The sequence below is a fragment of the Ipomoea triloba genome, chromosome 5, assembly GCF_003576645.1.
Source record: "Ipomoea triloba cultivar NCNSP0323 chromosome 5, ASM357664v1".
Lineage (NCBI taxonomy): Eukaryota > Viridiplantae > Streptophyta > Magnoliopsida > Solanales > Convolvulaceae > Ipomoea > Ipomoea triloba.
In genome coordinates, this window is record NC_044920.1 from 29,592,494 (window position 1) to 29,604,163 (window position 11,670).

The 11,670-nt window shown below is 37.2% G+C and overlaps 3 protein-coding genes across 3 annotated transcripts in view; 1 reads left to right on the forward strand and 2 right to left on the reverse strand.

Annotated features, from left to right (window-relative positions):
- The window catches only part of LOC116020126, a 4,183-nt gene extending 1,151 nt beyond the window's left edge, over window positions 1–3,032 (forward strand). Inside the window, exons 2-10 of the mRNA XM_031260614.1 lie at window positions 58–194; window positions 357–515; window positions 928–987; window positions 1,349–1,444; window positions 1,860–1,952; window positions 2,036–2,179; window positions 2,309–2,416; window positions 2,681–2,732; window positions 2,825–3,032. Of these exons, the coding sequence (XP_031116474.1) occupies window positions 58–194; window positions 357–515; window positions 928–987; window positions 1,349–1,444; window positions 1,860–1,952; window positions 2,036–2,179; window positions 2,309–2,416; window positions 2,681–2,732; window positions 2,825–2,859 (884 nt within the window). The 3' untranslated portion in view covers window positions 2,860–3,032. The remainder of the gene's footprint in view (window positions 1–57; window positions 195–356; window positions 516–927; window positions 988–1,348; window positions 1,445–1,859; window positions 1,953–2,035; window positions 2,180–2,308; window positions 2,417–2,680; window positions 2,733–2,824) is intronic.
- A 69-nt stretch (window positions 3,033–3,101) lies between these two features.
- Window positions 3,102–5,187, reverse strand: LOC116020125 (U-box domain-containing protein 40-like). The gene has a single exon (XM_031260613.1). The coding sequence runs from the start codon at window positions 4,978–4,980 to the stop codon at window positions 3,523–3,525; it is 1,458 nt and encodes a 485-aa protein (XP_031116473.1). The 5' UTR covers window positions 4,981–5,187; the 3' UTR covers window positions 3,102–3,522.
- A 4,591-nt stretch (window positions 5,188–9,778) lies between these two features.
- The window catches only part of LOC116018866 (ankyrin repeat and SAM domain-containing protein 6-like), a 4,898-nt gene continuing 3,006 nt past the window's right edge, over window positions 9,779–11,670 (reverse strand). Inside the window, exons 5-7 of the mRNA XM_031258884.1 lie at window positions 11,311–11,391; window positions 10,264–10,326; window positions 9,779–10,118 (exon numbers count right to left, since the gene is read on the reverse strand). Of these exons, the coding sequence (XP_031114744.1) occupies window positions 10,056–10,118; window positions 10,264–10,326; window positions 11,311–11,391 (207 nt within the window). The 3' untranslated portion in view covers window positions 9,779–10,055. The remainder of the gene's footprint in view (window positions 10,119–10,263; window positions 10,327–11,310; window positions 11,392–11,670) is intronic.

Consider the following 11,670-nt stretch of genomic DNA (forward strand, 5'->3'; position numbering starts at 1 on the left):
TTTTTTTTTTTTTTTTTTTTTATTATAATAATTTCTTTTGTTTTGTAACGTGTGAAGCTGGGTGGAGGATGTCATTGTGGCTGAAGCAGCAATCAATGGGAGACGAAAAGGATGCATTTTATGTCGTCCGTAAGGGCAACGTTATTGGTATCTACAAAAGCTTAAGTGATCTCCAAGCCCTAATTCGGTCCTCTGTAAGCTTTCAGCATCTCTTTTAATGTCTATTTACGTGAAGTTTATGGATGAAATTTGTTTTATTTCTAGAGAAGAATTTATAGGGGTTGTGATTTTCAAACAGTAGTACTATGACTTTATCATGAGAAGCTTAGAGATGGTCTGTTGTCCTGATTTTTCAGGTTGGTGAGCCTTCTATAAGTGTATTTAAAGGGTATCACTTGGCTAAAGAATCTGAAGAATATCTTACTTCTCATGGGCTTAAGAATGCAATGTACTCCGTTGACTCCACTGATGTTCGAGATGATCTCTTTGGCTTACTTGTACCCTGTCCTTTCCGGGTTAGACGCATATTCCTTGACTCGTAATCAGCCACTCAAATGGTTTTATCTTTCCGGTTCTCTGCTTCATTTTTGGAGAAGATCAATGCCTAGTCTTATAAGTTGCAAGTTTGCAACACCTTACTTCAGGGAGACGAACGTTCTTTTATTGCTTCATGACTGAGTTGTGCTTTTGCAAATGACACCTGTAGACTGTAGTAGAGTGGAAATATATATTTTCTGGTCAGGCAACTAATTTTCCAAGTGATATACTATTTGAGTACAATGTAGGTTTTTAAACTTAGTTTTGCCAATCCACATGATTATACTGTTTACTCTAAAACTTAAAGAATGGCATTGGGTTATTAAAAATTGTTGAATTTTTTGTATTAAAAGATTCTATCCAATAATTCACGGAGGTTTCTTGTGCCAGCAACCAGGTTCTTCCAAAGATAAACCACTCAGCAAGGACTTTCAGGAGAAACGGGCACAGGTAATATAGAATATGAGAATATATTGATATTCTGTGACATTATGTGCCTCTCTGGAGAATTTGTTGTTGTATGAGTGTATGACATATTTATGTTTCCTTCAGTTGTTAATGATTCCCATGTCTCTCAAAATATCTATTCACTGAGAAGAAACTGTTGCATGTTCTTTGCCTAAAAACTTCCATTACTTTTTAGTGTTGTAGCTTGATCAGTTCAGGCTGATTAAAATGATTATATTTGGTTTATTTTGCTATTCTCTGAAGGATTATCAGTGACATGTTCTGCATTTCAAGTTCAATCATTCATCTTCATTTTAAAGGAGTTTACTTTAAAATTTAAATGCATAATTTCCTTGATCAACAGGAAATGGCTGGATCTCCTTTGTATTCAACATCTACTCAGCAAAAACCAGGAAAATTAGATAATTTCCTTGAAGTCCCTCCAATTTCGTCTTACTGTGTAAGTTTCTTCCTGGAAATTCTGATCCTTTGTTTTTCCTTTTACATTTCAAGTGAGGATTCCATGAAGGAAAACGTAGGGCATGTAGGGTTTGCTCAAGCCTCTTCTTGAGTCAACTCAATACAGTAATAAGTTGTTGGAGAAGAGAGTTGGTGTGAACTTTCTAGGCTTAATGTCAAAAGATAAACCTAACCCTCTTTTGACATTTGTAAGCAAACAAAACTGGATGGATGCATCCATGAGCTCCAATAATTATTACAAGTAATTTATTAGATCTTCATCTGGGTTACTGACTGAGTGACTTCCTCTTCTTCCTCTTCTTTGTTCACCTAGAAAAATCTTTATTACAAGTAATTTTGGCTTACAGCTTCAAATTGATTCTTTAACGATAATAGCATCATTTCATCATGTACAGAGTTCCTGTATTCTTGAGTTCGATGGTGCTTCAAAGGGAAATCCTGGACTTGCTGGTGCTGGGGCTGTGCTGCGTGCTGCAGATGGAAGTATGGTAGGTATTCTTTTTTGTTTTTTCCCAGACAGTAGACACTGGTCAAATTTGTGAGGTACAGCTTTTTCCAACATTTTATTCAGGTTTTCCGGTTGCGTGAAGGCGTGGGTGTTGCAACCAACAACGTTGCTGAATACAGGGGTTTGATCTTGGGATTGAAGTATGCTCTTGAGAAAGGGTTTAAACACATACGAGCCCAAGGAGATTCAAAGCTTGTCTGCATGCAGGTCTTACATCTCTTTTGTCTCTCTCTCCTAGGTTTACTGCACAGCATCCGTAGAACACTTAATCATGCATGATTGGTAATGCCTTATCAAAACCTCGTTGTCTCCTTTCATACTTTCTTGGTGGAACAGACTCAAGGAATCTGGAGAACCAAGAACCAGAACATGGCCGAGCTGTCAAAGGTGGTCAGAGAATACAAGGACCAATTCACATCTTTCCAGATTAACCATGTTGAAAGAGTACGCATTACATTTCCTTCCTCTTATCTTAAATCGAGTGCCTTGCTAAAATAAAGCACTCTACAAATTGTTACGAGCCGAAGATGCTTTGGTCTCCTTGTTTTACCATTTTCATAGGAGAATACCCCCCTCCCCTCTCGTAAAAGTTGATTTCGTCAATGGATACTACAAGAACTTATCATCTCAAAAATCTAGTCTTTCTCCATACTCTTATATCCATCCACCCGCCTTCATTCTGATTGCTGATTTGCTTTTACGTGCCAGGAATACAACACCGAAGCTGATGCCCAGGCAAATTTAGCTGTGTATCTAAAAAGTAAACATTCTTGCTAGCTAACACTCCTTTCATATACATTTTCTCGCGCGTTAGAAACTTGGAATTATACCAACAACTTAATGCTTGTGCAGATGGGGAGTTTCAAGTGGACTGTGGCATGAAGTAGCTGAAAGCATAACACTCAAACGATGTCACGATTTTTGGATTTTGGGAGCATTTGACTTTGACAAGTCTAGCAATGTTGGACGTGACATCTAATATATATGAAATGTAGATATACGATGGTGTGTATTACTATTAGGATACTTGTCTATTTATGCAAATTTCTTTTAAGCTCCAGGTATTAAGCTCCCTCATCATATTTTGACAAAATTGATCTGAGATAGAAATTCTATTAGATTAGTTTCATTCAGATCAAGAGTTAACACTTAACCCAACCAAAGTTCGAAGTTTCATTCGGGTCCGGGAGAGTATCCTCCCAGAACTCAACCAAAGTTCAACTGGATTAGTTTCAACAGAAATCATACAAGCCAGATGCGTAACAAGAAACCACAAGCAATAAAACATACAGCTCAAAATGGATTCTTTCAATAAAATTCTGTTCCCAAATCCCCCCCACCCCAAAACAATCTTTATTTACAGCTTCAGCAAAATATTATTTACTCTGATGGCTGAGATAGCCAAAACCCGGAAGCCATTACCACTCTATCAGCATCTAAGCAAGCAAAAAACTTGAAGATAATTACAACCCAATTCCCCCCAGAAAGAACCAAATTAGCAGCACTGCAGCAGATACAAAACCATAACCAAACTGAATCAAGAACTGGGTTTACACTCTCTGGCTACTATCATCTTCAGAGTTGAGCAGTTCTTCCCAGTCCACTTCTTCATCTTCTTCATCCTTCTGTCTCAACACTTCCAGTATCCTCCTGGCCTTTTCCCTGGAGCGTTCACTGCCATTTGCTTCCACCTTCATCAGAATTTCCTCTGCTCCAGCTTCCTTTGCTAGCCCCTTGAATCTCAATCCGCCATGGCTGAGACCATACAGTGCAGTAACACAGCTCTCTCTAGTGGTAATGGAGTCTGAATCAAGTTCCTCTCGTTTTAGAATACTGGTGAAACACTCCACGGCACCGCCGTCGAGCATGGCGGCGCGGCCTTCCGGACTGGCGGCGAGATTGCAGAGAACTAGGAGAATGCGGGTTGTCATATGGCCGGATTTCACCATCGCAATTAGGGCTTGAACGGAGCCGAGTTTCACCAGTTTATCCCTATTGCTTTGGACTAAAGAGAGATGATAGAGCGCGAGAACGGCGTCGTGTCGTGTCCGTTCGGATTCTGAACGGAGAGAATGTAGAAGCGGAGGGAGAGCTCCGAGAACGCCGATTGCGGTTTTGTTCTGATTGTCTAGGGCTAGACTGAAGAGCGCGCCGGCGGCGTGGTCCTGCGATTCCGGAGAACCGCCTTTCAGCACGTCGATCAGCGGCGGAACGATTCCGGATCGCACGATTTTCACTTTGTTCCGATTCTCCAACGACAGATTCACCAGCGCCGCCGCGGCGTTCACCTGGACGGCGGCGTATCTGGAGACGATGAGCGGCCGGAGAGCGGCGAGTATTCTCGGAGTGCAAAGATGCACGCGCGTCTCCTCCCGCGTTCGGGTCACCTTCCGGAGCGAAATAACCGATTCCTCCTGCTCAAACACGAGCGAACTCTTCAGCTTCGCTACAAACTCATCCTCGTCCAGAGAATTCGCGTGCAGAGCTTCCAAATCACACGACGAAGACGACGACGAGTAACACGCCGGCCGCCTCGTCAGCGGCGTAGTGGGCCCGCTAGCGGGGGCCACCGCTGATTCCTCCTCAGAACTCGTACGGGACTCACTAAACTCCTTCAAAACCTCGCAATCGCTATGTTTCTCCGTCCCGCGGCTCTGAGAATCCATTAACGCACGCACGAGCTTCTCCGCCGAGAGAAAATCGATAGGCGCCGGAGATTCCAGAAGCGAAGACTCACACCAGTTCAGAATAGCAGACCTGAGCGCCAAATTCGGAATAACGGCGGAGAAATCCGGCGCCGATCCATCGTGCAAAACCGGCGTAAAACACAGAGACTTACAAGCATTCACGCAGTTGCGCTCGAAGGTATGGCCGGAGGAGACGATAACAGGGTCCGCCATTAACGAACGGGAGATTGGACACAAGAACTCAGTGGGAATCGTAAGATGCTTCCTGAGAAACGTGGACCTGTGAAAGGAGAGCTTCCATCTGGTCTTGCCACTCCCCATTTTCGCAGCGTTTCTTCTGGAGAATGGAATGGAACGGAACGAGAGAGAAAAAGGGAAAGGGAATAGGAGAAAAAGCGTTCTTGAGACGGGAACGTCGAGCAGAAAAACGCGGGGGAATTTAATCGGAATCCGTAGTTTGAGGGATTAAAGAATATCAAAGTGTAGGGAAAAAGGCAACAGAATTTGGAAGAGTGAATTTGCTACTGTTACTCTTTATTTAGTATACACAAAATAAAAACACACACCTTAAGTTTTACACCTTTATTTGCGACTATTTAAATGTGTGTTAAGTAAATCTCCTCTTAGGGTTCTAATGAGAAAGGATTACAAAGAGATAAATCAATTTAGATTGTTCAAAATGGATTAGTTTAGATTGAAAAAAAAAATTTAATAAACAACTTTGATCTGAGAGTCAAATTTGAAACTTAGAACCTTGTACGTTATATTTTTTCATAAGAGGATCTCCATCAGTAGATTTTGATGTAGTTTTTGAGAAAACATGGATGATGTTGATGAGAGAAGGTGATGAGAGAAAATATGTGAGGTTCTTGCAGGAGGTATGAATTTCGGTTTGAAAATGTAGGATCCGCGTGGAGAAGATAACGCGTTAGAAATGCGCAACTTGCACACCCAGCGAACGCATAAAATCTTCTGTATCTTTTTTTTTTTGTTGGCACTTTGTTTTCATCTCATATTCTCTTTTCTAGTCACACTTGTAAAAACTCCTCAAAAATCACAACTATTTGAGATGCTATAAGTAAATGAAGAGTAATGATACAATTTTTTAAGTACCACGTCTAATTTTACTAAACATACTATACTACAAATCATGTCATTATAAAATTTTTATATATTAATATAAAAACAACACATAGTACAAAATATGTTTTTAAGGATATTGGTGCCTACCATAGTCTTCAACATGTTCAATTTTGTGCTTTACCAAATGTTGAAAGAAAGAGTATAATTTTTAAAGTACAAGATACAACCTTATAATGAACTTGTTGTAATTTATGATGTTTTATTTAATTTTTACTCAGAATTTGTGTTTATGGATAATAATTAACGAGTAACTCATGTTACATTTTTTCTGATATTTCACCTTTTTACTAAACAATACTTTTAACTGAATGAGTTAATCAATTAAAATTAACTAATAAATGAAAAATTAACATGTGAACAATATCATTTATATTTTATACATAAAGGTTAATTTTGTTGCGATTTCTGAACCAAGTTTTCAGGCGCCTGAAAGGCTAATTTTGACGCAAGTAAAATCTCTGCAACATCTTACTTTCACCTCCTGTTAAAGCAGTACGGAAAGAGCTCAAGGAAGAGCATGCATATATGGATTCTTATTCTAGGTTGATTATGCCTTTTTAATTAAGTAATATTTTGGCATCAGTTTATGGATTCAAAAGTCCAAAAAAGGTCCCGAAAGGAATGGGTAAGTGATTGGAGCATAATTCTCGTATCAGAATATCAAAAGTATGAGTCTTGTCAACATATTTTCAGTCAAATTTATAGCACATGATCTTCTTATTAGTGTAATTTGTCATTCTTATGTAATTTGTAGACTATTATACATATATACTCTTGTTGCAGTAGGCGTTAATCGAGCGATAGAGTAGTACCTAAGCGACTGTCTAAGTCGATTTTTACAACAATATTCAATACACATCATTAAATAGGGATTATGAATTTTTCTGCATTCCGATTAAAAACTCTAAAAAGGCATGGGAAAAGATGGGTGACAGCCATGCATTGAGATGTGTTGAAGAGCAGAGCAGCAGTCGTGCATGGAGTGTGTATTATCATCATTGCTTTCTAAGCTTAATTGCTAAGCTTTCTTTCCCTTTTTATCTTTGCTGTTGCTTCCCACATGATCCTTCCCATTATTCTAACACCCAAATTATATTGTTTTTTAAGGCATCATCATTTGAGACTCTATGTCTTATATCACTAATCCACAAATATCAATAAGGATTTCTCTATGGTGCAGTATTATAGATACTATCATTCCTGGTCGTCCTCGCCGGAAATGGTCGCAGTGTCGAAAACTGTCGTTGAAAATTTTTAAAATGAGTTAATTGTTCTTTTTTTCCGGTTTAAATGGCTTAATTGATTTGTTTTTCTGAATTCAGTGACTTATTTAAGAGTTATTCAAATTCTATGATCTAATTGCTTAGCTTGTTTTCAAATAATACAATGATTTATTTGTAGTTTATCCTTATATTATATGCTCAACACTCAACAATGTCAATAAGAAGAGTATTTGGGCTGATATCAATAATTTCCATTTAAATGTAGATTTTGTTTGGTCGATAAAGACTCCAGCTAATCCTCCTCATTCAAAGTCTTCATCTTTTAGTTTAATAATATTTCTTTCCCCATGTATAGTCCTTTTGCTTTGTGACATACATTTCCAAACTCTCCACTAGCCATGCATTGGTTAACACCTAATATTAAGTAGTTGAAAGGACACGTCTTTTTCTATTTTTTTTTATTTAGAAATTTACAACTATTATTCGAGAATGTACACAATAACTCGAGTTAACCACACAAAAGAAATAATAAGCTACACTAAAAATACATTGTGTGACATGTTTGACCAACAAATCGAACTTATAATTTTTTTAATATGAGAATTATATTCCATTCAATCATTCATACATTCATCTTAATTTTTTATACAAAAATCATGCTCACTTCTTTTTCTACTTTAATATTGAACAAGGACATATATATTGTTTGTTTTTTAATGGCCACGACAAATTAATTACCAATCAAATTGTTCATTATTGGTGTGATTCTCTTATCTTTCAAATTAGTCAAGAACATGATTTAGATGTGCAAGAAAGAAAGAAAAACAAAAAAGAAGTCTTTTTTAGTCATTTTTTTTTTTGCAATACAATATGGAGGGGGGAAACCGAGGCTGAGTCTCATGAACAGAACAGCCTACACCGTCTCAAGAATGAGACAATCGCAAACAGTCCCTAATTGATCGTTATACACAAAGTTAATGCATCCAAGAGGGGGTGAGACAAAAAGGGTCATGATCTCTCTAGAATTGCACCCATCATTGAGACGAAATAAATAAATAAATAAATAAATAAATATATATATATATATATATATAAAGGTAATTGATAGCATAAATTAGATTAAGGTGAATTTACCGTTACACTACAAGATAACAGTCATAAGTCAAGTATAAGTCGATCAATCGATCTAATGCGAATTAAAATGTCTTATTGGATATTATATAAGAGTCTGGTACAATGGGTAATGATGAATTAGAGAAGACGCCCCCTCGCCCTCTGACATAGGTGAGCCATTTATACTTGGAGTTCTAATTCTCGAGCAATGCGATGATGGCCTACAACAAGTGGGTGACATGGTGTCTTCATTGAATAATCCAATCGGTCGGTCTACAAGGTGATTGTGCAATAAGACCTTGCACCTAGCTACTCTAACACCCTAGCAACCGTAGATTCTTTCCACCCAGTCCATAACTCGACCAGTTGAGATATGTCCAATAAATAAACCCTTTAGCCTGGTTACTTTACATTTACTATTTGTATTATTGGGATGCCCTATAACTCATCAACAATAATATAACGACTCACGATTCTTATGGATTATATATATCATTTGAAGATTTATAATAAGCTATAAGCAGAAAAATTCCATCTTTATTTTCCAAAGCCATGTTCACACCAAAAATACATATATATTTTTTCCTTTCAAGAAAAGATAAGATAACCAGACTTGACATATTAGATGACCCAATAAAGTGGCATGGACAGGAATAAACTTGGGCATATATGCTTTTAAAGAAACTTTTGTAAAAGTAGAGAAATGTTGATATGACTTGGCCTTTACAAATGGGCACTGCAACTTTTTGGTTTTTGCCATTGACAAAAGAGTACTATGAGTGAAAAGGAAAGAGCAACTGAGCAAGTAGCAGCCTAGCAGGTGCTGCAATTTTAGCCAATCATCAACCCAACCCATGCTCTGTCATACGTTGTTGGGTGGCTCAAATCTCGTTTTGGCTTTTGGGTTACGTTAATTAATTAATGTGTAATAATCTTGTGTGTTTTTCATGATGTTTTCTTGCATGATTTTCAAGAACATCAGGATTTATTTCTTGTAATGATGTTTGTTGCATGATTGCATGTGGTTGTCTCCTTTAGGAAAACAAGGATAATAGGGAGGATTAGAGCAGTCTGATTAGTTCTCTCAGAACAAGATTAATCTAGTTAAATCTCAATAATATCACATTTGAGATAATTTTCTCGAAACCAATTTAGTCAAGGCCTCCCCAGAGCGGTTGCTACATACAAAAAAGTTCTAACTCCTGATATTATGTTTGAGAAGAACAGGATGATCAAAAAGATGTTGCATACACATAAATTCGGACTCTCGATCTCATGTTTAACTTGAGCCAACGCCTTCTGTAATGACGAATTTCTTTCATGGTGTGTTAGTGTGTAAGCATTGAGACTTTCTATAATTTAGTCATTGTATTAAGAGTTCAACCAACGATGCAATATACACCAAGGTTGCAATAGGCGCAATAAGCGCTAGACACTAGTCGAGCGGTAGACTACCGCCTAGACTTGGCCGACTCGGCCAAATTGGATGAGTTAACTCGACCGAGTTCACTGCCAACTCTGCCGAGTTAGGCGCTAGGCGACTGGTCGCCTAGGGAGCAATTGGCCTCGACCTAAGGGCGCCTAGGCCAATTTTTGCAGCAGTGGCATACACATCTTCCAAGCTCTTTCAAGCAATCACATGTAGGAATGTAGGATGCAGTATATATCAATTTCAAGCAATGGCAAAACATTTTGCATAGTTTCTGAATGACTTAGCTAAGATACACCAAGATGACTACTATACAGTGCACACATTCAAAACAGAGATCTTCTCCCTCTATACAATCAAGATCTCAGTGCTACTTTGTTCAGACACAAATTCTCACAGGTGGCATGTTCACTTCAAAAGCCTTCAAATGTATATATTGACACAATTTGATGTTTTATGTTCAATACAGTAAGCATACAGGTGATTGGTCATGTTGGTTTTGGCTTTTTATTATAAGCCATTATAGCCAATGATATCTTCTTCCTTGGTCCCTGCAAATGATAACCAGTCGAAAAATAAGTATGACTAATATTGGAGAGTGCACATTCAACAAATTGAAGATGGTACTTGAGCCAGAACTAAATTTCCACATAATAGATTAAATTGGCACAACAAGATAATGTTGTATGTGTATACCATTGGTATCCCTAACTCTTTCAGGTCACGGTCCCCCATTTGCTTCAGAGCAGCCATGTCCACCTGAGAAATGATGTTAATCGGGAAGGAAACGTTTTTTAGAGGGAATAGCAAATATCTGCAGTTTCACAGAATCTATGGGACAAAACATCTGCAAAATAAAATATTTGGAACACAGAAAAAGGAATATAAACAGAAAATCTCCAAAAATTAAAGTGTGCAACTTATGGGATGACACAGCACATTATCAATGGTATATAGAAGTTCCAGTCAGTAACACGAATACAGATGACTGTAAAAATAAAGTCCAATCAAGGAAGAAATTCTGACCAGGACTTATCATTCCTACCAACTAAAGTTCAAGATACATATGCACAAAACACTTTTTCAAGAAGCTTCAAATTATGCCTTTCCAGAACACCTCTTTTTGGGCAAGCCAACAGATGGCCCAAAAAGAACTTAGGGTGTGTTTGGTCATTGGTGGGGACTTTTGCATCCTACTATGGGTTTTGATATCCATTGCCATGTTTGCTTGCCTATTTTTGTCATCCTACTTTTGGAATCAAATCCTTTAGTAATTGCAAAACCCATTACCATTTTACTCCTCTACTTTTAAAGAATGGATAAAAAGTGAGGGAGAAAAAAATGGAAAAAATAAAAAAAGGTCATTATTCATGAATTTTAATATATATACACATATGTATGTGTGTATATATGTATTATATATTTTATATATTTATTTATTTTTATTTTAATAAATTAATTATTAATTTTGATTCCAATTCCTATTTACTACCAAACAAAGTGACTCCTCCTACTTAAACCCATTACCATTACCAAGTATTTGATTCACACTACCATTCTCATTCCAATGTTTGAACCAAACACACCCTTAGTTTTTGCAAACATGAATTAGATCCTAATTGAATCTTCTCCATGTCAAATATGATGGTGAAAAAATACTAATAGTGACATGAAGAGATAACAAGGAAAATGGCAAACACATTGCTCATGTATTTTGAGGAAAGAGTTCTATTTTCTACTCACCTCCTCAGCTTGAAAATGGATAGCATACTTTCCCAATCCAAGTGCATTCAACAAGCCAGTCACAGTGACAGGTTCTTGATCCTATATTAACACCAGAGAGAAGAAACATTATTACAGCTAATATTGCAACAAGACAAAATGGTAGTACAAGGAAACTGAAATTATGGAAGTGGGTCAAAAACAATAGATCCTATCAGAAGAGAATAACAATAATTTGAAAATCTGAAGAAGCAAATAAATTTTATGGAATATAGTTACTAGCAACATCCAAAGTTTTTATACTGGATATAAAGCAAGCAACATACTAAGTTTTTCTTAAAAAAAAAAAAAAAAAAAAAAAAAAAAAAAAAAAAAAAAAAA

Coding starts and splice junctions, on each gene's coding strand:
- LOC116020125 (XM_031260613.1), bottom strand. CDS start 4,980: ATGGGGAGTGGCAAGACCAGATGGAAGCTCTCCTTTCACAGGTCCACG.